The 20,776-nt window shown below is 53.7% G+C and overlaps 1 protein-coding gene across 3 annotated transcripts; it reads left to right on the top strand.

The window, feature by feature from the left end:
• Positions 1–1,702: 1,702 nt before the first annotated feature.
• SLC47A2 (solute carrier family 47 member 2) lies at positions 1,703–20,775 on the top strand. 3 transcript variants are annotated; one of them, XM_044249349.1, is made up of 18 exons: positions 1,703–1,881; positions 2,352–2,520; positions 2,598–2,699; positions 2,957–3,025; positions 3,757–3,905; positions 4,475–4,517; positions 7,452–7,496; positions 7,708–7,805; positions 8,274–8,371; positions 9,474–9,587; positions 10,317–10,384; positions 11,307–11,415; positions 12,048–12,123; positions 12,549–12,618; positions 17,356–17,488; positions 17,568–17,662; positions 18,096–18,198; positions 19,244–20,775. In XM_044249349.1, the coding sequence occupies exons 2-18, from the start codon at positions 2,467–2,469 to the stop codon at positions 19,462–19,464; spliced, it is 1,647 nt and encodes a 548-aa protein (XP_044105284.1). In that variant the 5' UTR covers positions 1,703–1,881; positions 2,352–2,466; the 3' UTR covers positions 19,465–20,775. The 3 variants fall into 3 exon arrangements, with proteins under 3 accessions (XP_044105284.1, XP_044105286.1, XP_044105283.1); XM_044249351.1 differs by lacking the exon at positions 2,352–2,520 and having other exon boundaries at positions 19,443–20,775; XM_044249348.1 differs by lacking the exon at positions 2,352–2,520.
• The last annotated feature ends 1 nt before the right edge of the window (position 20,776 follows it).

Genomic DNA, 20,776 nt, shown 5'->3' with positions numbered 1-20,776 from the left:
CACCAAAGAACTGTGATTGGCACCGAACTAGGCATGAGGCAGGACATTGCGGGTCATGGGGTCCCAAGGGGAAGGTCACCTCCAAGAAGTGAGAGGCTCCCCAAGTCATGGGGCTTCATGGTTGTGTTCCCCCGGGGCTGAACTATGTGGTGTGTATTGTCGGAGGCCAATGGGGATTTGGGGACAGGAAACCCCCCGCTGCTCTCTGCTCATATTATCGCTGGGCAGCTGGAGAGGGGGGCCGACACCCCCACCCCCGAGCTTTTACTTCCCTGCAGAAGGGTGCCAGGGCCTCTGAGATGCTGCTCGATTCCACTTTGGTTGCCTCGGCTGGACTCCTAGAACACCAGGCGCGGAGGCTGGGTCTGCAGCCTGCCAGACCACGCTCTGGAAATCTTGTCAACCTCGGTCATCCAGGAGCATTTGGAAGATTCTAGATCCTGAAACACCCCACCTGGAGAAGGCAGTTCCCACTGCGCCCCTGTGCCTGAGGCAGCACCCACATGGCCCCTGGGTCCTAGTCCCTGTTCCTAACATCCTAGGCCTGGACCCCAGACACACTGGGGCCTGAAAGCAGTGTGGGAAAGAAGAGCTTTATCCAGAGGGAAATGTAGGCATTATTGGCTTATGTAAGAATCCTGGGAAACGTTTGTGGGAATGGTTGTGGGAATGGTTTTGAGGACCAAGTCACTTCACAGCCGCAGGAGTCGGGGAGAGGGCCTAGACTGGCAGGATACCCCGGTCTGGGGACAGCAGGTGTCACCTAACAAAGACCTCCCCACCCCCACCCCTGAGGCCCAGGTGCCCAGGAATGAAGGAAAAGGTTTTGGTCACCCTTTCGAGAGTCAAAGCCAAACCAGCCCAGAAAGGTGAGAAGATCTGGAAAAGGCATCACAAGAGCCACATCATATTGTAGCCCCAAGCCACACAGCCCATGGCCCTGCCTTGTTTCAGTCACATGCTAAGCACTGCAACATTAATAAAATGTCTCCTTGCTCTTCTTTGTCAGTGGCAGCTAGTTTTGCTGTGTCATGTGGGGGTTGTAGAAATTCGCACTAGGCGCTCAACAGAATGGGGGCAGGAAGAGCTGTCGCCCAGGTCACCGGGGTGCACAGAATGGTGGAGCATTTGGGAGTCTGAGTGAAGCAAGGGTCTGCGTGTGTGTGGGGAGGGGGGAGCAGCGTGTGCTCCAAAACCTTGTTCGCTTGCATCCTGACCCTTCTCTCTTCCCTCTCCTCCTCTCTCTGTCTGGCTTCCACAGAGGCTGTGTCCTGGGGTCCTGCTGGCGGCTCCCTCCCTGCAGGTGTGGGTATGGGTGGGCGGTCTTCATTGCTCCATCTATGGAGCGGGAGTCATTGAGGGCACAGTCATGCCAGAGTATAAGATGCCCAGTGCCTTTAGCCAGGCCGTCCCAGCTCACCCCCAGAACCAGCACACCCCCATAATGCCCCAAATCTCCTCCTGGGGCTTTGCAGCTGACCGCTCCAGGACAGCAGACCCAAGCCTCCCACAGGCATCAGCCTGGGTGATCCCAGGTGCCTGGGGCTCCATGTCGTCCTCCCCTGGTGACAGAGCCAATGGGCTGGGCAACCAGACCACGGTGCCAGGAGACAGGACCCGTTCCATAGGTTGCTGCAGGGGCCCCTCCTCCTGTCCCTTACTCATTAGCCAGGCCACAAGGTAACATGGGCTTGGCTGGGCAAGGCTGGCTGAGGAGAGTGCCCAGGCATGCAGGGCGGACAGCAGCTTGGTCTCGGAATGGACAGAGTTCAAGACACAGCCCCCCAAGACCAAGGGGGCTGTTGCCCTGCCCTCCGCAGGCTGGTCCCCATTGGCTTTGGGGCCGAGGTGTGGACGCTCTTCGTCCTTTCCGGACCGCTGGTAAGAGGGTGAAGTTGGGGGCGGGTAGGTGGTAAGGCTAGGGGGGCGGCTGCTGTCCAGATGTGATGGGGGCTGTGCCAGGAGCTGCTCACACCCCTCCCCAGAAACTGCCCACGCTGACCATGTGCAGGCTGTACCAGGGACCACCGCCCAGAGCAGGTGACAGACAGCAGGACAGCTGTCCTCAGACAGTGCCTGGGGTGGTCGTGGGGCCTGACCTCGCTCAGCAGGCAGCCGCCCCGACTCTGAAGGGGCAGGCATGCCCTCCTCCAGAAACAAATGGGAAGGCCGGGTCAAATTCCTGGGATGACCAGTGAGACCCATTCATGCAAGGGTCTGCAGGCCCCGCCTTGTCGTTTGCAGGGGGAAGAAGGGGTCACCTGCCCATTCTATTTCCAATGGGAAAATTGTTTTAGATACTTTTTTTCTTCTCGCCATAAAGACTAATCAGTACACTCTCCCTACGAAAGTTCCAGACGAAATGGAAAGTTATAAGGACACCTCTCTAATCCCACCACCTGGACACAGCCGTTACTCAGCCCAGTATGAGGACTGACCAATGATTATGAACAACACCATGGGATTATGAGATGTTTGGGTTCAGCTCTCTGCGCTCCGGGCCGGCGGCCGTGTTTTTCGGTGGGTCTCCTGTGCGAGCCCCCTTCAGTGTGGGGCTGGGCAGTGCAGGGCCCTTGACCCCCGCCGTTGTCCCCCAGTTTTTGTTCCAGGTGCTGACCTTCATGATCCATGTTGTGAGTTCAGTGTTTTGTGGGCACCTGGGCAAGCTGGAGCTGGCGTCAGTGACCCTCTCGGTGGCCGTGAGTATAGCCAGGCCATGTGGGGACGCCCTATCCTCCCCCGACCCGAGACATAGCAGGAGGGCTGATGGCTGCATTCACAGCTGGGCCTGAGGAGGAGGGGGGCTGGGCCAGTGTCACACAGCAGGTGCAGGCAGGGCCTGGGCAGGAAGGGGGTCTCTGGCTCAGCCCCCAGACACCGGGTGGCCCCCTGGGTTCCCCTCCTTCGGCCCCCAGCCCCTGACCAGCCCTGTGTTCTCTCCCATGCATGGTTCCAGTTTGTCAATGTCTGTGGAGTTTCCATAGGATTGGGCTTGTCCTCAGCATGTGACACCTTGATGTCCCAGGTAGGTGGGCCTCTGGGAGCCAGGCAGGAGGGCACCCACTGAAGGCCCTTCAGTGATGCCTGGCTCTGGCGTCAAACAGGCCCTGGGGACAGCTGCTCCTGGCCTGCCTGCAAGGACCTCAGTGCTATCAGGGACTCCACCCATCAGAAAGAGTCTGAGAGCCGCGGAGGGAATGGGGTGGAGGCCATTCCCTGACCTCAGGTGTCAAATGCTGAGGGTGCACCTGTAGGAACCCTCCTGCCCTTGGGGGCCCACAGCCCTGGGGGGCTCAGCTGTCCTGCGGAGGGGGGTCTGGGCTCACAGTGGACCTGGGGACCTGGGCTTGGTCCTGGCTGCCACTTAGCAGCATGGAGACTTGACAGATGTTCTCAGAGCTTCCCTTGCTCTAGCTGTAGTTGGGAGAATGAGGCCCTCCTTGGTAGGGGCTTTTGAAGACCTGGGGACAAGGGGTAGACAGAGGCTGGCCACAGGGCCTGGCGTGGAGATAGGGCTCGGTAAATACCGCTGTTGTAATTCTGCGAGCAGGCTGAGCCCAGAGGGGCCCTCTCCAGGCTGTAATCAGGGGGTGCCAGAGGCCCGCTCCCCAGGCCTGGCTGGCTGCCTACGGTGTCCCGGATCCATCCCCACAGCACTAGCGCTGCTAGGAGGTTGACGCCCTGGCTGGGCTCCCACCAGGGGCCAGAGGGCAGGTACAGAAGGTGTGGGCAGCCTGACCCAGGACTGTTTTGCAGAGCTTCGGCAGCCCCAACAAGAAGCACGTGGGGGTCATCCTGCAAAGGGGGACCCTGGTTCTCCTTCTCTGCTGCTTTCCCTGCTGGGGCCTCTTCCTCAACACCCAGCAGATCCTGCTGCTCTTCCGGCAGGACCCGGCCGTGTCCAGGTACGGCTTGGCTTCTGCCAGGACTCCCTAAAAAGGACCACTCCCTAGCACACCCCCACCCCCACCCTGTGCTTCTCTGGGTCGCCAGCAGTCACAGGTGCAGCTTGTAGGGGGAAGGTTCCAGGATCCCCAAGATCCCATCTCTCCCTTCCTGGCATGCAGTTCCAGCTGCAGCCAGCAGGGAGCAGACACGAGGCCAGTTTTAATTTTGGAGGAAAGGATAAAAGAGAAGGGATTTGCATTTGTGCCCCCACTTGGGAATACCTTGTTTGTTTTGTAGGAGGTGCATTTCATTTGCTTCTAGATTGATGAGCTCTCTGCTTCTCCCCACCCCCTCTTATACACCGCCTGTGACTTCCAATTGAAGTTCCCCAAGCTTTAGGACCTTGGGCCCTCCCACCACCTCCTGGAACCTTCCTAGCACATAGTAGTGGCTCCCTGTGAGGTAGAGGCAAAGGTTCTCCTCAAACCTGGGGTGCCCAGAGTGCTTCTCAGGCAGCCTCCCAGTCCCTGCCCCTGTTGCGGAGGGTACAGCCTGGACAGCTCTGGACCTTCTGGCTCTCTTGCAGACTAACCCAGGAGTACGTGCTGATCTTCATTCCAGCACTTCCGGTAAGTGCCTCTGGCTGGCGAGCCTGGAGGAGGGTGGACTTCCACTCCCTTAGATTCTGGCCGTTTGCTCGATCATGTTTTTTTTTCCCTGCTCATCCATGCTTTTCCATGCTGTATGCTGGGAAGGCCCATGAGCCCGCAGCCACTGAGGCCAGCAGAAGGCAAGAGGGGAATCTGGGTCTCCTTCCAGTCCATTTAAGATTGCTCATTTAAGAAGTAGCATATTTTCTGATTAGAAAACCTTTCATTGGAGAAATAGTGGGAGGCGAGGAAATGAAACATTTTAAATCACCTCTGGTCCTGCCTCCCAGAGAGAATATAGGGTATTCGCTCTTTCCCAGGGTTATTTCTGTTCGCTGGGCACATGCCTGGTTGGAAAGAGGGTCTGTATGTGTATCTTGTATTGTAACCTGCTTTTCCCCTTTCCGATACATTGTTAGTCTCTGGATATGATTATAAATAGCCTTCCGCATCCATTTCGAAGGCTATGAAGCCCCCCTCTAGTGCCACAATGTGTTGACCAGCCCCTTTCTGGTAGGCATTTTGGTTGTTTCCAGTACTCACTATCAGAAAGAAGAGTGTGATAAACACTTTTACAGAAAAATCTTCCTGGGGGTGCCTGGGTGGCTCAGTGGGTTAAGCCTCTGCCTTCGGCTCAGGTCATGATCCCAGACTCCTGGGATCGAGCCCTGGCATTGGGCTCTCTGCTCAGCAGGAAGCCTGCTTCTCCCTCTCTCTCTCTGTCTGCCTCTCTGCCTACTTGTGATCTCCGTCTGTCAAATAAATAAATAAAACCTTAAAAAAAAGAAAAGAAAAATCTTCCTGAACACCTGTAACAATTTCCTTCAGGTGCTTTATGGAAACTGGAGTTGCTCTGGCAACGGCTTTTGATACCCATTCTCCCCCACTAGCAACACTCTTGTGAGTTCAGAGTATTGTTACTAACTTTTTTTTCCAATCCGAAATAGTTGTCACAGGCGTTTAATTGCTAATGAACCTTTTTTTTAATGTCTTTATTGATCATTTTGTTCTTCTGTGAACTGTCCATTCCCTTTGCTTATTTTAGTGGATTTTTTTTTTTTTTAAGATTTATTTATTTATTTTAGAGAGGGAAAGGGAGGGAGGAAGGGACAGAGGGAGAGAGGGAATCTCAAGCAGCCACCCCCCACCCTGGCAGAGCACAGAGCCCGACACAGGCTTTGATCTCACGACCCTGAGATCATGATTTGAGCAGAAAGAGGAGTGCAATGCTTAACGGACCGAGCTACCCAGGAGCCCCTGGGTCAAACTTTTTCTACTTATTATAACTCTTATTAACAAATAACTCTTTGTCCTATATGGCACACACTTTTTTCATTTTTTAAGCTTGTCACTCACCTTTTAATTTTTTAGTATTTTTGGACTAAAGAATTTCTAATGTATATATAACAGATCCATAACCTTCTTTTATATGGGGTCTTTGATGAGTTTAAAAACACTTACTCCCCTGTCATTGCAAGATTATATAAACATTTGCCTCTGTGTGGTCTTTGAGCCTTCCTATGGTTTTTAGTCTTATCCTTAAGGCTCTAATCTAGCTAACAAACTTTAACTAGGACTCATGATTGCGTATTCTCTCCTTTCTCTATTAATTTATTAAATACCAGCTAAGCAGGGCATCTAGTCAAGTCAGTTTCTGAGATTTCCGGCCGACCCCAGTGGTCGGTATGTCTGCTCAGGAATCCATTGCTACCCTCTTTGATTTGTTGAGGCTTAGCGAGACACATGACTGGCAGGAGGTGTTGGGTCGGGGATGGCGTCCTTGGAACCACAGCACTTCTTTGGCGTCTTGCCAGACAGGGCCAGCAGGGCTGGGCCAGGGGAAAACAACCTATAACGTTATCACTGTAGCAACTCCTTTATCAAATAAAGCAAGTCCCTCCCATAAAATGGTACTGTAAAATTGACCAGTAAAGCAATAATAAAAGTGCCAAGTATCATTTACATAATGCTTACCTAACACTTGGTGCGCTTAAACGTGCCATATACTGTTTTGTGAGCATCTGACGTTATTATTAACTTCACATATATATGTAGAGATGAATATGCAGTATTCACAGAGATGATTATGCCCATCATAGTTTAAGAAACTGAGGCCCAGAGAGGTTAAGCAATTTGCTTAACCTCATGAGAGGTTAAGCTCATGAGAAAGCAGAGCCGAACGCAGACAATCTAGCTCCGGCTCCTTGCTCTTAAGCACTGGGCTATACTGAAGTGAACCAGAGGCCTAAGGGAACGGATAGGGCAGGAGGGCACAGGCCCAGGGCCAGGCTTTGACAGAGGACAGAAGAGGGGCAGGGACGGAGCCCCCAGCACGCATGCCCTCTCTGTCCTCCTGCCACCCTGTGGGGACTTGAGCCTACTCAACCAGAACTACTGATGGCCACCCTGCTCAGCCCCCCTCTCACTCCCTACCAGCCTGAGACCACTCCCCCCAGATTATTGTTTTCAGCAGCCGGAGCCAGGCTCAAGCGTGGTCACAGTCTGTGGATCAGCGCTCTGCTGGGTGCTTCTGTGCACTGGCCCCTGGGTGGCCTCCCTGAGCTGATGGATGGTCAGGGTCAGCAGCCAGGAGCTCTCTGCCAGGTGCTCAGCCTCTTACACTAGCCTTCAGAGCTCTCTGTTGGAGCCAACCCTCCCTCCCTATCTGTCCCTCCCTACAACCAAGCAGGAGCCCCGAGGGGGCCTCTATCCTCCTAGGCAGGGTCAGAGCACCCAAGATGACTCAGCGGGCTTCAGCCCACCCCAGGGGGCCCCGGGCACACTTTGGTGAAGTAAGAGCGCCATACTCAGGTATCAAAGAAATTCCTATTGATGGTCATCTCGTGCTTTGATATAGTCATTGTTTATCTGTGTGTCTGGTTTTTTGTTTTGTTTTGTTTTTATTTTACACAGGCATTTTTCCTTTATGTCCTGCTGGCAAAATATTTGCAAAATCAGGTACAATTCTCTGGCTAGAGGGGCGACCCCTGGTCCCAGCACACTGCCCCATTCCAGTGGGAAGGGGTGCCTGGGGCTTTTCTGCACGATCTCTGAGACTGATCAAGGCCCAGCAAGGAGCTGCATGGCCCCAGCCTCTTTCCAACCCCTGGATATGCCTGGGCTGGGCCACACCCCTCGCCCCTGCCCCCACCCCCTTCATTTATTTCAGGGAATTGTCTGGCCCCAAGTCTTCAGTGGCATTGTGGGTAATTGCATCAATGGCTTGGCCAACTACATCCTGGTTTCCATGCTGAGACTGGGGGTCAGGTGAGCTCCGGTACTGGGGGGCTTCGGGGGCCCCATCAGGGACCACTGTTCCCCAGGCACCCCACCCCTGAGTGGGGCGGATCGGTCACCATCCTCACCTCAGCAGAACCATAGGGGCTGCCTCAGTCATCCAGAAGTGGGGTGTCCCCAAGTGAGGAATTGGGGGTCCTACTGGTCCCTCAGATTCTGGGAGACTCTCCACCAAGGAGAGGGGAAGAGGAGCCCTCTTCATCCATGCCCCAGCCCACCAGGAAAGGCCGAGAGTGGGGACTTGGCACAGTGACTCCAGGGACTCTGTCATCATGGTGCCTACGGCACTAGAGGGTCCTGTGGCCGATCCCAGGATGGGGGTGCTAGCTGAGTCATGCCTGGGCCCCATCCCCTCCATGCTGTCTTCAGCAGGGGAGCCCCAACCCCTAGGGCCAGAGTCGGACATTGGACCTAGCCCTGCTCTCTCTCCTTTCCCAGGGGCTCCGCTTTCGCCAGCACTCTCTCCTTCTTCGTGCAGACCATCTTCCTCTTTCTCTACATTGTGCTGAAGAAGCTGCACCTGGAGACATGGGCAGGTGCAGGGGGCTGCCCTGCCTTTGGGGGCCTGAGCAGACAAGCAGCAGGCAGGACCCTGGCATGGGTCCAGGGTGTGCATTTGGCAGGGGGACAGAAGACCCGGTTAGAGCCCCGATGGAGGGACCTATCTTCGGGCTTGCCTCCATTTCCCCTCAGGGTCTCCTTCCCTTTTGCTCTACCCCTCAGGACCCCGCCCCATCAAATGTGACGTGGTACAGAGCCCTGCTGGGGATAGCCCCAGGGTGCTTTCTGGCCTGCTCCCTCATGTCAGGGTAAGGACACAGGGGAAATCCTAGGTGTCAGCAGCGGGCCCAGCACCCGACATTTTTGACCCCAGTTAAACTTCATGACACCTTATTATCCCCATTTTATTTACACAGAGGAAACAGAGGGAGTTTAAATGAATTGCCCAAAATGCCAGAGACAACACATGATGGGGCCGGACTCGAACCTGTGGCTCTCTGAGCTTTCCTGCCTCCTGAAACCTAACTCTGCAGACCATAGGGTCCTCTTTCAGGCATTTCAAGACCAGCTCTGTGGCTGGGGCCTCAGTCACCGGGCAGGGAGTCTGGGATGCACCCCCCTCCCCACCTCACTGTCCATGTCTACACAGCCCTATCTGCCCTTAGAATCCTTTCCACAATCTTGACCTCATGCCATCCTCCCAAGAACCCTTCCGGAGAGGCAGGGCAAAGACAACTCAGATTTTCAGATGAGGAAATGGAGCCCCGAAAGGGCAGGGTAGTTGCCCAAGATCCCACCGTGGTGTAGCAGGCAGAGTGGGGACTGTCACCTGTGACCGAGGCTCCCATCCCAAGCCTCCCCGTGGTGCCCCTTGTGTGAGCAGGTGCCCGGCATCGTCCTCCCGCACCACACGGTGACCGGCTGGCACACCCCATGCAGAATGCGAAGTGCCTACACCTGCTGAGCTAAGCCAGGAGTGGGTGGAGCCAGAGAGCCAGAGGCCTGCGTGGGGGGCAGGGGGGGCGGGGGGAGCAGGAGGAGAGGGGGGGGCGGGGGAGCGGGAGGGAGGGCGCCTGCAGTGAGCGGGCATGCGCCTTGGCTCGCTGCCCGCCCCCTAATGGGGGCTTCTGTTCCTAGGCTGGTCCAGCCAGTGTCTGCAGGACTGGGGCCGCTTCTTCTCTCTGGCGGTTCCCAGCATGCTCATGGTGTGCATCGAGTGGTGGGCCTACGAGATCGGGAGCTTCCTCATGGGTAAGTGGACGAGCATGGCTCAGAGAACCGTGTGCGCATCTCCGAAACCTCCTCCGCAAGCGGAGTTCAGCAGCCTGGCCCAGGCTGGGCCTGTGGCTCTCTCATCTCCCCTATGAGGTCGTGAGCTCCCTCAAAGCAGGCCTTAGCCTTTCATGTCAGGACCCCAGCACCGCCCAGCAAAAGGCCTAGAACCCAGCAGGTGCCTGGGGCTAGGTGGTTGAGTCTCTGAGGAAGCAAGGGACTGAACCAGCTGGGGTGTGACACGCGTGTTCTCATCAGAACACCTAGGGCGGCATCCATACACCCTGAGAATCAGGCCCGTGCAAGAATGGCCCGGGGAGACCTTCTGGGCCAGTCCTTGCCCCCCGTTTAGACAGGTAAACTGAGTTCCAAGAACAAGAAACTGTCCAGAGTCGCACAGAGCTGCACAGTGGCAGGGCGGGGACCCAAACTCGGCTCTCCTGACCTTGGCCCAGGTCTCTTTCTCTTACTCGCCATGCTGAGGTACACCAAGGACTGGAAAGTCAAACCATACAGGCAACAGCCTCCAGAAAATTCCACTGGGATTTTCCTGGAAGGTTGAAGGCCAGGAAGGAACATCTTCCATTGCAAATCTGCCCTTGGAAATCATTTGGCCGTCAGCATCCAAAGCCTGATCTCTTAGAGATCCCCAGGACTGGGTGCTGACTGTGTGCCCCCCACCCCCGTTCCCCCCACTCCCCCCTGCAGGCCTGATCAGCGTGCTGGACCTCTCTGGCCAGGCCATCCTCTACGAGTTGGCCACTGTAGTCTACATGGTGAGTCTTCTGGGGGCACCTTCGCCACACCCTCCATGCTGGCCTGGCCCCCTTGATGGCCTGGGGTGTCACAAAAGAGGGGCGGACCGTCACCCTAAGGGCCATCTCTGTCCTGAGGGACCCTCCTGGACCCTCTGTGCCCATTCAGGTCTGGAACCTGCTGGGCCAGCTGCTCCACAGGTGGTAATACTGAACTAAAAGTGGTGTTAGAATTTTTTTAAATGATCACCATTTAACAATGGGGGAAATTTCACATGGTAAAATTTTTGCATTCTCTTGAAACATGGGACATTCCATTTAGCGGTGGGCCCACACTCCCGGCATTCCCCAGTCAGCGAGAGCTGGGTGATGGCATTCCCTCGTTGTGCTGGTGGCAGGGGCAGGGGACCTCCCTGTTCCCCACCACAGTCCCCATAGCTCTCCCACAGTGATGTGAGTTGTCCCTTGTCACTCAGGTGTGTATCTGCCAGCCTCCTGGGGGCCAGCCTCCTGGGGACAGGCAGTCTGCAACCCTGGGCTTAAGGAAATGACTCACAAAAGTCTCTACACTTACAGCACTCATGTATAAGGGGCTTTATTTTACAAATGGTTTCCACAGAACTTGGTTTTTCTGGCATACCTAAGACCACAGCTGCCTCTGAAAAATGTGTTTACTCACGAGTCGCCTTGTGACATCTTCTGGAGAGGGTGGGGACAGCTGGCTGGCTCAGGGCATCCCCAACCCCTCTCCCCACCGCAGCCAGACAGCCCTCTCTACTCATGCCACCTCCCAGGGACCCGTCCTGTCTTCTTTCTCTTCTCCCTCTTGGGTTGGAGGGTGGGAGGGGCGCTCCGCCCCAGCCCTGGCGTCTCCCTGGCTCAGGACCCACCCACCCCGTTCAGGTTGGCTCCACTGACCGCCCCTTGTTACCTGTGATCCCAGATTCCCCTGGGGCTCAGCAACGCGGTCTGTGTCCGGGTGGGGATGGCCTTGGGAGCCGCGGACACTGCCCAAGCTAAGCGGTCAGCCATCTCCGGCATGCTTTGCACAGGTGGGTAGAGTCCTCTGGTGGTAGCGGGGAAGGGTCTTGGAAAGTTGGAGCCCTGGAGCAGGGGAGAAACCAGCCCCACTGGGCCCCCCGAGAACCCCTCCGGGGCTGAGTTGACACAACCTTTCCAGCCCTTACCTTAGTGTGTGACCATGTGAATTCCCTTCCTCCCCAGGCTTCTCCCTCCAGCTGTCCTGGGCCCTTTTGCAAATTTGCCCTCCCAGCACCACCAGGAGCTTGGGGGCCTGCCCACCCCTCCACCCCCGCCCCGGGCTGAGCCAATCTGTCCTCCTCCTGGCTTTCTGTGGAGAGTGGCTGTTCTCAGATTTTCGGCTGCATTAGAATTGGCCTGACAACTGTGTCAGTCCACATACCACCGGGCTTTCCCCCACAGTTTCTGACTCAGAAAGGGGGGCCCAAGAACCCACATTGTGAACAAGTTGCCAGGGGATGCGGAAGCCGCTGGTCCAGAAAGCCCACTTGGAGAACCAGAGAGGAAGGACAGTCCCTCCCTTGTCCTGCCTTGAGGGGTCCTCAGCTGGGCTCCTCCGGCGATTGGGGTTGGGGTGGGGTGCTTGGGGTGGGGGAAGGGTGGGGTGCTCAGGGACAAATGTACTTCCTTTTGTCTCTTCCAGTTGGGACCTCGCTGGCTGTGGCCTTACTGCTGAGCCTCCTGAAAAACAAACTGGGGCATATTTTTACAAATGATGAGTAGGTAATCAGTTCTCTTCACTCACTTCTGGGAAATGCCAGAGCGGCTGGCGGCTGGCCCTCAGGGTCGCATGGCTGACTGGCTTAGCACTGGGTCCAGAGGAAGCAGGACTAGCCCAGACTTTGCTCTCACTGGGAGGAAGCTAGTTAGCAGCTGGCTCTGCTTCTGTCCCCAGACCGTGGCATCTGTCACCTACTTGGACACGATGCTGACCGGAGGGCGGTAGGAAAGTGGGAGGGATCGCTCTTCTGGAGTTTAAGAACACAGACAAACATGCAGAAACTCAGCGCCAGGAATGTCAGGTTCATCTGGGGCCATTTCTTCTCTCCCGATCCTTTTCAGGAGGTGGTGGATCAGAGGGGAGATAAGAACATGGTCATGCCCTAGATCTCCTCATGAATGTTCTCCCCTGTGTCTCCTGCAGAGAAGTCATCGCACTGGTGAACAAGGTCCTGCCGGTCTATATCATCTTTCAGCTGTTTGAGGCCGTCTGTGTAAGTACTGCCCTGGTGGGAAGCCTGACCCCCCAGTCCAAGTCCAAGTTCATGGGCGCTCCCTGAGGCCTCCATGGGATGTCAGGATTAACTCACTGAAACAGGTAAGGGGCTAACTGTATATAGTAAATACCCAAAACCTTGGCTTGGATTAATTCTATTGTTATTCAAAACAATGACTCCTCTTCTCTTCAGTCTTCCAACAAGTCAAAACACAATGGAGATTAGCTAGAAAGATTGCACCAGCATTAACTCCTCCACCCTGTTCTGGAGCAAAGGGACCTGAGAGGGAGGGAGTCATCCCAGAGTACTGAGGGACCCGAGTTTTCTGCATCTCTGAGTGCTACAAGACGGGTCCCATTTAGTGCACATCAGAATGACATGAATTTTTAAGAGCGTCACATTTGAAAAAAAAAAAGAAAACACTAATGTCTCCTTTTAGAAGCAGAATTTGGAACCCTGTATCTTCTATCTCACATCTTGAGTTCTTTTAGCCTGTGACTTTGTTACTCATTTGAGTAGTCTGTGTGTGTGGATTCCTTTAAGATAGTCGTATAGAATCAGGTCTTCTGGGAATCAAGAGTTTTATTCCCCCTTTCCACGTGGCTGGAACTTGACTCCAGTATGAGGGATACACACAGAGCCTCTCTATGCCTTGCTCCAAACGTTAGGGCAAAAGGGTTCAGTCTTTCAGCATGAAATGTTATCTGTAGGATTTTTATAAATGCCCTTCATCAGGCTGAGGAAGATCCCTTCTGCTCCTAGTCTGTTAAAACATTTTCTCATGAATGGTGTTGGGATTTTCTAGAATGCCCTTCCTGTGTCTATGGAGATAATCAAGTGACTTTTGTCCCTTATTTTGTCAATATGATAGAATCACATTAATTGATTTTTTAAAAAAGTTACACCTTGCAGTCCTGTGATAAGGCCTTCCCCACCATGGCCTAGATCTTGTTATCTATTGCTGAATTTGGCTTGGCAACATTTTGCTCAAGATTTTGCATCTACATTCATGAAGGATGTTCATCTGCTAATTTTTATCTTTTTTTAAAAAAGATTTTATTTATTTATTTGAGAGCAAGAATGAGAGAGAGAGAGAGAGAGAGCATGAGAAGGAGGAAGGTCAGAGAGAGAAGCAGGCTCCCCAATGAGCTGGGAGCCCAATGTGGGACTCTATCCTGGGACTCCAGGATCATGACCTGAGCTGAAGGCAGTCGCTTAACCAACTGAGCCACCCAGGCACCCAGATTTATATCATTGCAATCTCTTCGTCTACCTTTGGTATCAGGATAGCACCAGCCTCATGGAATGATTCTGAAAGTGTCCTCTCCTCCTAGGCTTTCTGAGTTTGGGAAGGATTAGCGTTATACCTTCTTTAAATATATTTAAGCCCTTCTGGGCCTGAGCTTTGGTCAGAAGATTTTTTAATTAATTCCATTTATTTATTTGTTACAGGTCTCTTCCCTTTCTACTTCTTGCTGAGTTATTTTCAGTAATCGGTGTCCTTCTAGTCGTTTATTCATTTCAACTAAATCTGTCTAATTCTTTGGCACAAAGTTACTCACCATGTTTCCTTATCATCCTTTTCTCTAGGGTCAGTGGTTATGTCCCTTCTCTCTTGCCTGATTTTGGTGATTCATGTCTTCCCTTTCTTACTTTCTTAGTCTTATTTTACCAAGGTCGACTCCTTGGCAAGTGTTTGTCAGTTGTTGTGGATCTTTTTTTTTTTTTTTAAGACTTTATTTATTTATTTGATAGAGATCAGAGATCAGAGAGGCAAACAGAGAAAGAGGAGGAAGCAGGCTCTCCACTGAGCAGGGAGTCTGATGCAGGCTTGATCCCAGGACCCTGAGATCATGACCTGAGCTGAAGGCAGAGGCTTTAACCCACTGAGCCACCCAGGCGCCCCAGCTGTTGTGGATCTTATCAAAGAACTAGAGTTTAGGGTTTCGTTGATTTTCGGTTGTTTTTCTGTTGTCTGTCAGTGATTTCCATTCTCATCATCATTATTCCCACCCTCCTGCATTATTTCCATATGGTTTTGCCCTTACGAATTCCTTAAGGTGGAATTTTAGGCTCTCAATTTTTAAAAAAATTTTTTAAATTTTTAATTAACATATAATGTATTATTAGCCCCAGGGGTACAGATCTGTGAATCGCCAGGTTTACATACTTCCCAGCACTCACCATAGCACATACTCTCCCCAATGTCCAAAACCCCACCACCCTCTCCCTACCCTCCTCCTCCCAGCAACCCTCAGTTTGTTTTGTGAGATTAAGAGTCTCTTATGGTTTGTCTCCTCCCGATCCCAAATTGTTTCATTTATTCTTTTCCGACCCTCCAAGCCCCCCACGTTGCATCTCAACTTCCTCATATCAGGGAGATCATATGATAGTTGTCGTTCTGTGACTGACTTGTTTTGCTAAGCACAATACCCTCTAGTTCCATCCACGTCATCTCAAATGGCAAGATTTCATTTCTTTTGATGGCTGCATAGTATTTCATTATATATATATATATATATTTTTTTTTCACATCTTCTTTATCCATTCATCTGTTGATGGACATCTAGGTTCTTTCCATAGTTTGGCTACTGTGGACATTTCTGCTGTAAACATTTGGGTGCACGTGCCCCTTCGGATCACTACATTTGTATCTTTAGGGTAAATACCCAGTAGTGCCCTTGCTGGGTTGTAGGGTAGCTCTATTTTCAACTTTTTGAGGAACCTCCATGCTGTTTTCCAGAGTGGCTGCACCAGCTTGCATTCCCACCAACAGTGTAGGAGGGTTCCCCTTTCTCCACATCCTCACCAGCATCTGTAATTTCCTGACTTGTTAATTTTATAGGCTCTCAGTATGAGGCCTTCCTTCTTTTTGGATCTAGGCATTTAAAGTTACACATCTCTAAGCACTGCATTAGTGGCATCTAATTCATTGGCTATGTTGTTTTACTTTGCATTCCAGCTATCTTACAATTTCTCCTGTTCTTTACTCTTTGACCCACAGGTTTAGAAACGTATTAACTTCCAAAAAAAAAAGAACCACAGAAGTGTTTTACCTTCCAATATTGGGGGTCTTCCCAGATTTCTTTCTTTGTCGGTGTCTCTAATTTAATTGTCATGTGCTCTGGCACAGACCCATCCTGGAGAATGTCGCATGTGTGACCTTTCCCCATGGCCTGTTGTTTTATTTGGGAATTTACTGGGGGGCTTCTGTGACTTCCATCTCCTCTACAACCTGCAGCTGTCTCGCAACTCAGTTTGGTTTTCTGGGTTTGTTTTTTCTCCCTTCAATTTTAGGCTTAGCTTCCTTGGTGCTGGAGAGGAGGGGACAGGAGGTAGTGGCAGTGGGCCCTGGCCCGTCTTATGTGCTGGGCACTGGAGACTATCCATGTAATTCAAAATGCTCTAAAGGGCTTCGCAGCCTTGGCACTATAACATTTCAAATGGATAATTCCTTGATGTAAACCTCCTTTAGCAGCATCCCTGGACTCAACCCACTAGGTTCCAGTCACACACCCCTCCCCACCATCCCACACCATCTCCAGACATTGCCAAATGTCGCCTAGAGCCCAACACTGAGAAATACTTGTGCAGACCACATTATTCATCATTTGGGAGGAGTCTTTTTCTAACCCCAAATACCCTCTATGTCACGATAGATAAAACATGAGTAACCCACAGGCCTCATTTCCAAGTTCAAGAGGTACCGTCTCCCCTCCTGCACGCATTGCATCTTTGCTCAAAGTGTAGCAAACAAACCACAGAAACCGGCACATCCTTTACACTTAAGGGAAAGAAAAAGAACCAAGCGTCTGTGCTTCAGACACATCAGACGAAACATGAACCGTGGCTGTAGTCCTTCGTGCACTAGGTCGGGGATCAGGCTGGGAGGACGAGCCTAGAAAGATAAAGCTGAGCTAGTATTTCCCCAGAGGAGTTTCTATAACAGGGGACACATTTGCTCGCCCCGTGCGGTTTCCAGAATCAGGCCCCCCACCCCAAAGATACCTCTCCACATCCGAATCCCCAGGCCCGTGAAGGTCAGGTGGCAGGAGGGGACTTTGTAGACGGAATCTCGTGAAGAAGGATCTAGAGCTGGGGCAGATGGTCTCGGATTATCCAGAGCGTAATCACGAGGGTTCTCATAAGTGAGAAAGGGAGGCCCAGAGGCAGAAGGAAGATGCAAGCCAGACACATGTGGTGGTGTCACCGCTGTCTGCGGGCCTGTCTGCGGGCGGAGAGTCAAGGAATGCAGGGAAGCCTCTCAAAGCTGCAAAGGGCAGGGACACGGATTCTCTCCTCGGGGCTCCAGGAGGAACCTGCCCTGCCTTTAGCGCAGCAAGACCCATTTCGGACTCATAATCTCCAGAGCCGGGAAACCGTGCCTGTGCCTTGTTCCACGTTGCTAATTTACTGGAATTTGCCACAGCAGCAGTGGGAAGGCCACCTGGCACAACTCCATGAGCACAACTCTTTATGACATTGGTCCTGTTTCCTGGACCGGCTGGTGGTTGGTCACCGGCCCTACCTTGATTTTCTAGAGAGGTGGTCACGGTGTGGAGATGAAGATGGGTGGGGGGTGACTGGCCCCGACTCGGTCTCCCCACAGGAGGGAACGAGAGCACTGTCCCGGAGCTGGCTGAAAGCAGGCCTTGCGACGGGAGTGGCTTAGAAGGGAGGCCATGGCAGGAGACCTGCCATCAGTCTCCCACCCCTCTCTGTCTCCCCTCCCAGTGCGTGTACGGCGGAGTCCTGAGAGGGACTGGCAAGCAGGCCTTCGGAGCCATTGTGAATGCCATCATGTACTATGTCCTCGGTCTGCCCCTGGGCATCGTGCTGACCTTTGTGGTCAGAATGAGAATCATGGGTATGTGCTGCCAGGGAAAGTCAGAACAGGCCTGGGGGCCCTCGGACGCTCTATCCCCATGGCTTCTTGTCTCCCGCAGGCCTCTGGCTGGGCATGCTGGCTTGTGGCCTCCTGGGCGCTGTTGCCTTTGCTGTCTACACCGCCCGGATGGACTGGAAGCTTGCAGCAGAGGAGGTGAGCGAGCGGTGGGCCCTGGCCTGGCCAAGTGTGCAGACTGACTGCTCCCCCAAAGTGCTCAGGGCACACGGGGGAGCAGCGATCTGGGGGGGTGGGGGGCACGGAGAGGCTGCCTTGACCGCCACATCTGCTCCCGTTGCTGCGGGGGACCCCAGACGGTGCCAGGGTGCTCGCCAACCACAAGGAGAAGTGCACACACTGAAACCCTTCCTTAGCCAGCCCGAGCTGCTGGAAACCCGAACAAAAACAAAGAGTTCAGTCAAACAAGGCTGAACTCAGACAGGTCCCTGAGTGTGTGGCCCCAGCCGAAGGCAGATGCATAACCGACGGAGCCACCCAGGCGCCCCGAGATTACCGTGTGTTAAGGAAGGGTGCTGGCGAGGCCAGTGGTGATCAGGAGGCCGACCTAGGCGAGCTCTTGCTTTCGTAGGCTCAGAAACATGCGGGGCTGCTGCCGCAGAGCCCTGACAGCACGGTGACCGTGGCGACCACGGCCCCCCGACCCGGGCCTGCGAAAGCTGTCACGTCTTCAGGTAATGCTGCGCATAACAGGTTGGCGGGGCACACACCTGCGGGGGCTGTTTCATCTGGACGGCCTTGCATCTGGACCCCGGGCCAAGTGGGGACTGTGCAAGCCTAGCCCTCTGTTCCCCCTCTTGGCACGGATGTTCCCTCCTAAATACTGAGGAGATGCTACTATCGATGAATTAAGGGGCCCTGTGCGAGCTACTTCACATCCACAGCCCCGTGTGGTCATGACTATGGCCGCATTCTCAGATGAGGAAGAAGGGCTGAAAGCTTAGGCCTCTTCCCTGTGGTCCCGCTACTGGAATAGGTGAGATCATCATTGCAGGGGCCAGTCAGACCCTAGAGCACGTTCTTCTCCCCGAAGGTCACATCCTGGCCCATGGCAGTTCGTCTCGGCAGGTTAGCCTGGCTGGACCAGCTTGGGAGCAGGGGGCGGGGGGCACCTTCCCCTGCCCATCTCTCTGTGCCCCATCGGACAGGCGGGCGCCCCTGGTTTATATCTAGCGTCTCTGTGATGAAGAGGCGGCCTGGGTTCGAGGCCCCGGTGCCCTCCTAGCTCAGGCAGGTGTGGAGTGTGGGGCGTGCGTGTACACAGCCCAGAGGCCTCACTTATCTCCGTGATCTCTTGGCATCCTGGGCTCTGCGTTCAGTAGGGGAGCTTAGAGTATGGCGAAGAGACCACGGTCAGGTCCAACCAGGCATTCAACGTGCGCTCTGAAGACATGTGAACGTCACGCTCAGCAAGTGATCATGAGGCCGGGCTCGGATAGGAACCCCTTTAATGTGATCTTAGCAGTAGCTTTCTCTATGTGGCAAACTCATGTGGCGAGAGGTTTTCCCACTTAACCACATCATTTCCTCCTCTGATCCTGCTATGGAGTAGATGAGGCCCATTCCTCTATGTTAAGGCACCGAGGCTGATTTATTACACCCAGTGTAACGCACACAGCCAGGCCTCCTCGTTCTAAGGCTGCTGCTCTCCCCCAGCCCCCCAGCCCCCAACCCCCCAGCTTCCCAGTCCCCCTGAGTTGGCTCCTGTTGCCTCTGCAGTGGCTATGGGGAACTCCCCGGGCATCACTCTGGTGATGTATTCAAGGCCCGAGGGCCATGTGGACCTCTTCGGGACCCCGGAAGTAGCCCGAGCCCCGTCGGCCCCAGCCAGCCCCCTGTCGATGAAACAGCTGCTCGTCCGCCGTGGGGCCACCCTGGGGGCGGTGTCAGCCATGCTGATGGTGGGCCTGGTCATCAGGTTCGTGACCACCAGACACTAGCTGTGCAGCTCGGAGCGAAAAAAGGAGCCAAGAGCGGCTGCCCCCAACACCTACCTGCAAAAGCAACCAATCCGGTGTGGGGGTTGGGGGCAGCTTGGACCACAGCTCTGAAAACCAGCTGCAGCCAGCGGCTCGTGTGACAGTTTTCTCCAGTCTGCTCCTGATGAAGCCATCCACCCACCCGAGAGAGAGCTGGGGCTGCTGCTAGGAGTCGGTCATGTACAAGGCTTCCAACTGGGAGATTTCCAATCAAAACACAATCACGAAACACAGTCTCCCAATTAAAAATTACGTTATTTTCTAGGAGACTCTGGTGCCTGGGTCTGTTCACAAAGCCTTTGTGGCATGCCGAGACTGGGGCCAGTGGACCCCGTGCATCTCTGTCCCACACACCCTGGCAGATCTGGGCGCCAGAAAACCCAGACAAGGCAGGTGGCTGTCCACAGACCCTCCTTTGCCTTTCCGCTGACCCTCTGTTCTATCAGCATCGCGCTGATCACAGACCTTGAGAAGCACTTGCTCTTAGGGCAAGGACGGGGTACAGATGAGAGCAGCCAGACCCAGATGGCCAGGCCATGTGGCCTCGGGTGGAAGACAGTGCCGACCCCAATTCTAGGACGCTTCTCCTGGAGGCCTGGGACTGCCAAACGTTTTCAGGCTCCGTGTGCCTCCAAAGTGGAGGGTGGTCTGGCCTCCCCTGCCACACACAGACCCTTCCGATCAGGAGCTGTAAACGCACTCACAAATAAAATGAATTTATTGATCAGAGCCAATAGAAAAACCAAAAAGGAAGCAGAGACAGTAATCCCAGTTTGCCAAGAGTCACTGTGAACTCGTGTTGTTGGACCCGGTGACGCTCCGCGGGCCTCCCACTTCCCAGAAGGTGGAGATCCTCCTTGTCTGGGGGACACACATATTTTAGTGAGCTGCTGGCAAGCCAAGGAAGTGACTGGGAACCGAACACAGAAAAGTAATGTCGCCATTTCCTTAAACGTGTTCTAAGGTTATGAAGTGTTCAGAGCAAAGGGTTCCCTGCCCAAGTAAGTTTGGGAAACAACCCAGGCCAGCACCGCAGATGTTCTACAGGCCGAAGACCCTCTAATATGGCTGCTTCCCAAATTCTGGTCGACAGGATGGGCAGCGGGATCAACTTTTGTGTAAAACCTTATGGGATTAGTGTTCTGGGTGGAGGTTTAGGAAACGCTTGTTTTAGATTAGCAAATGGGGATACGAGGGTAGAGCTGGAAAAAATGTATTTACTACACAGGTATTTTAAAAAATAAAAAGCCACAGGGGTGCCTAGGTGGTGCAT

The sequence above is a fragment of the Neovison vison genome, chromosome 5 (assembly GCF_020171115.1).
Source record: "Neovison vison isolate M4711 chromosome 5, ASM_NN_V1, whole genome shotgun sequence".
Classification (NCBI taxonomy): Eukaryota; Metazoa; Chordata; class Mammalia; order Carnivora; family Mustelidae; genus Neogale; species Neogale vison.
The sequence above is the reverse complement of the archived record's forward strand: the minus strand, read 5'-3'. Positions and strand labels throughout refer to the sequence as shown.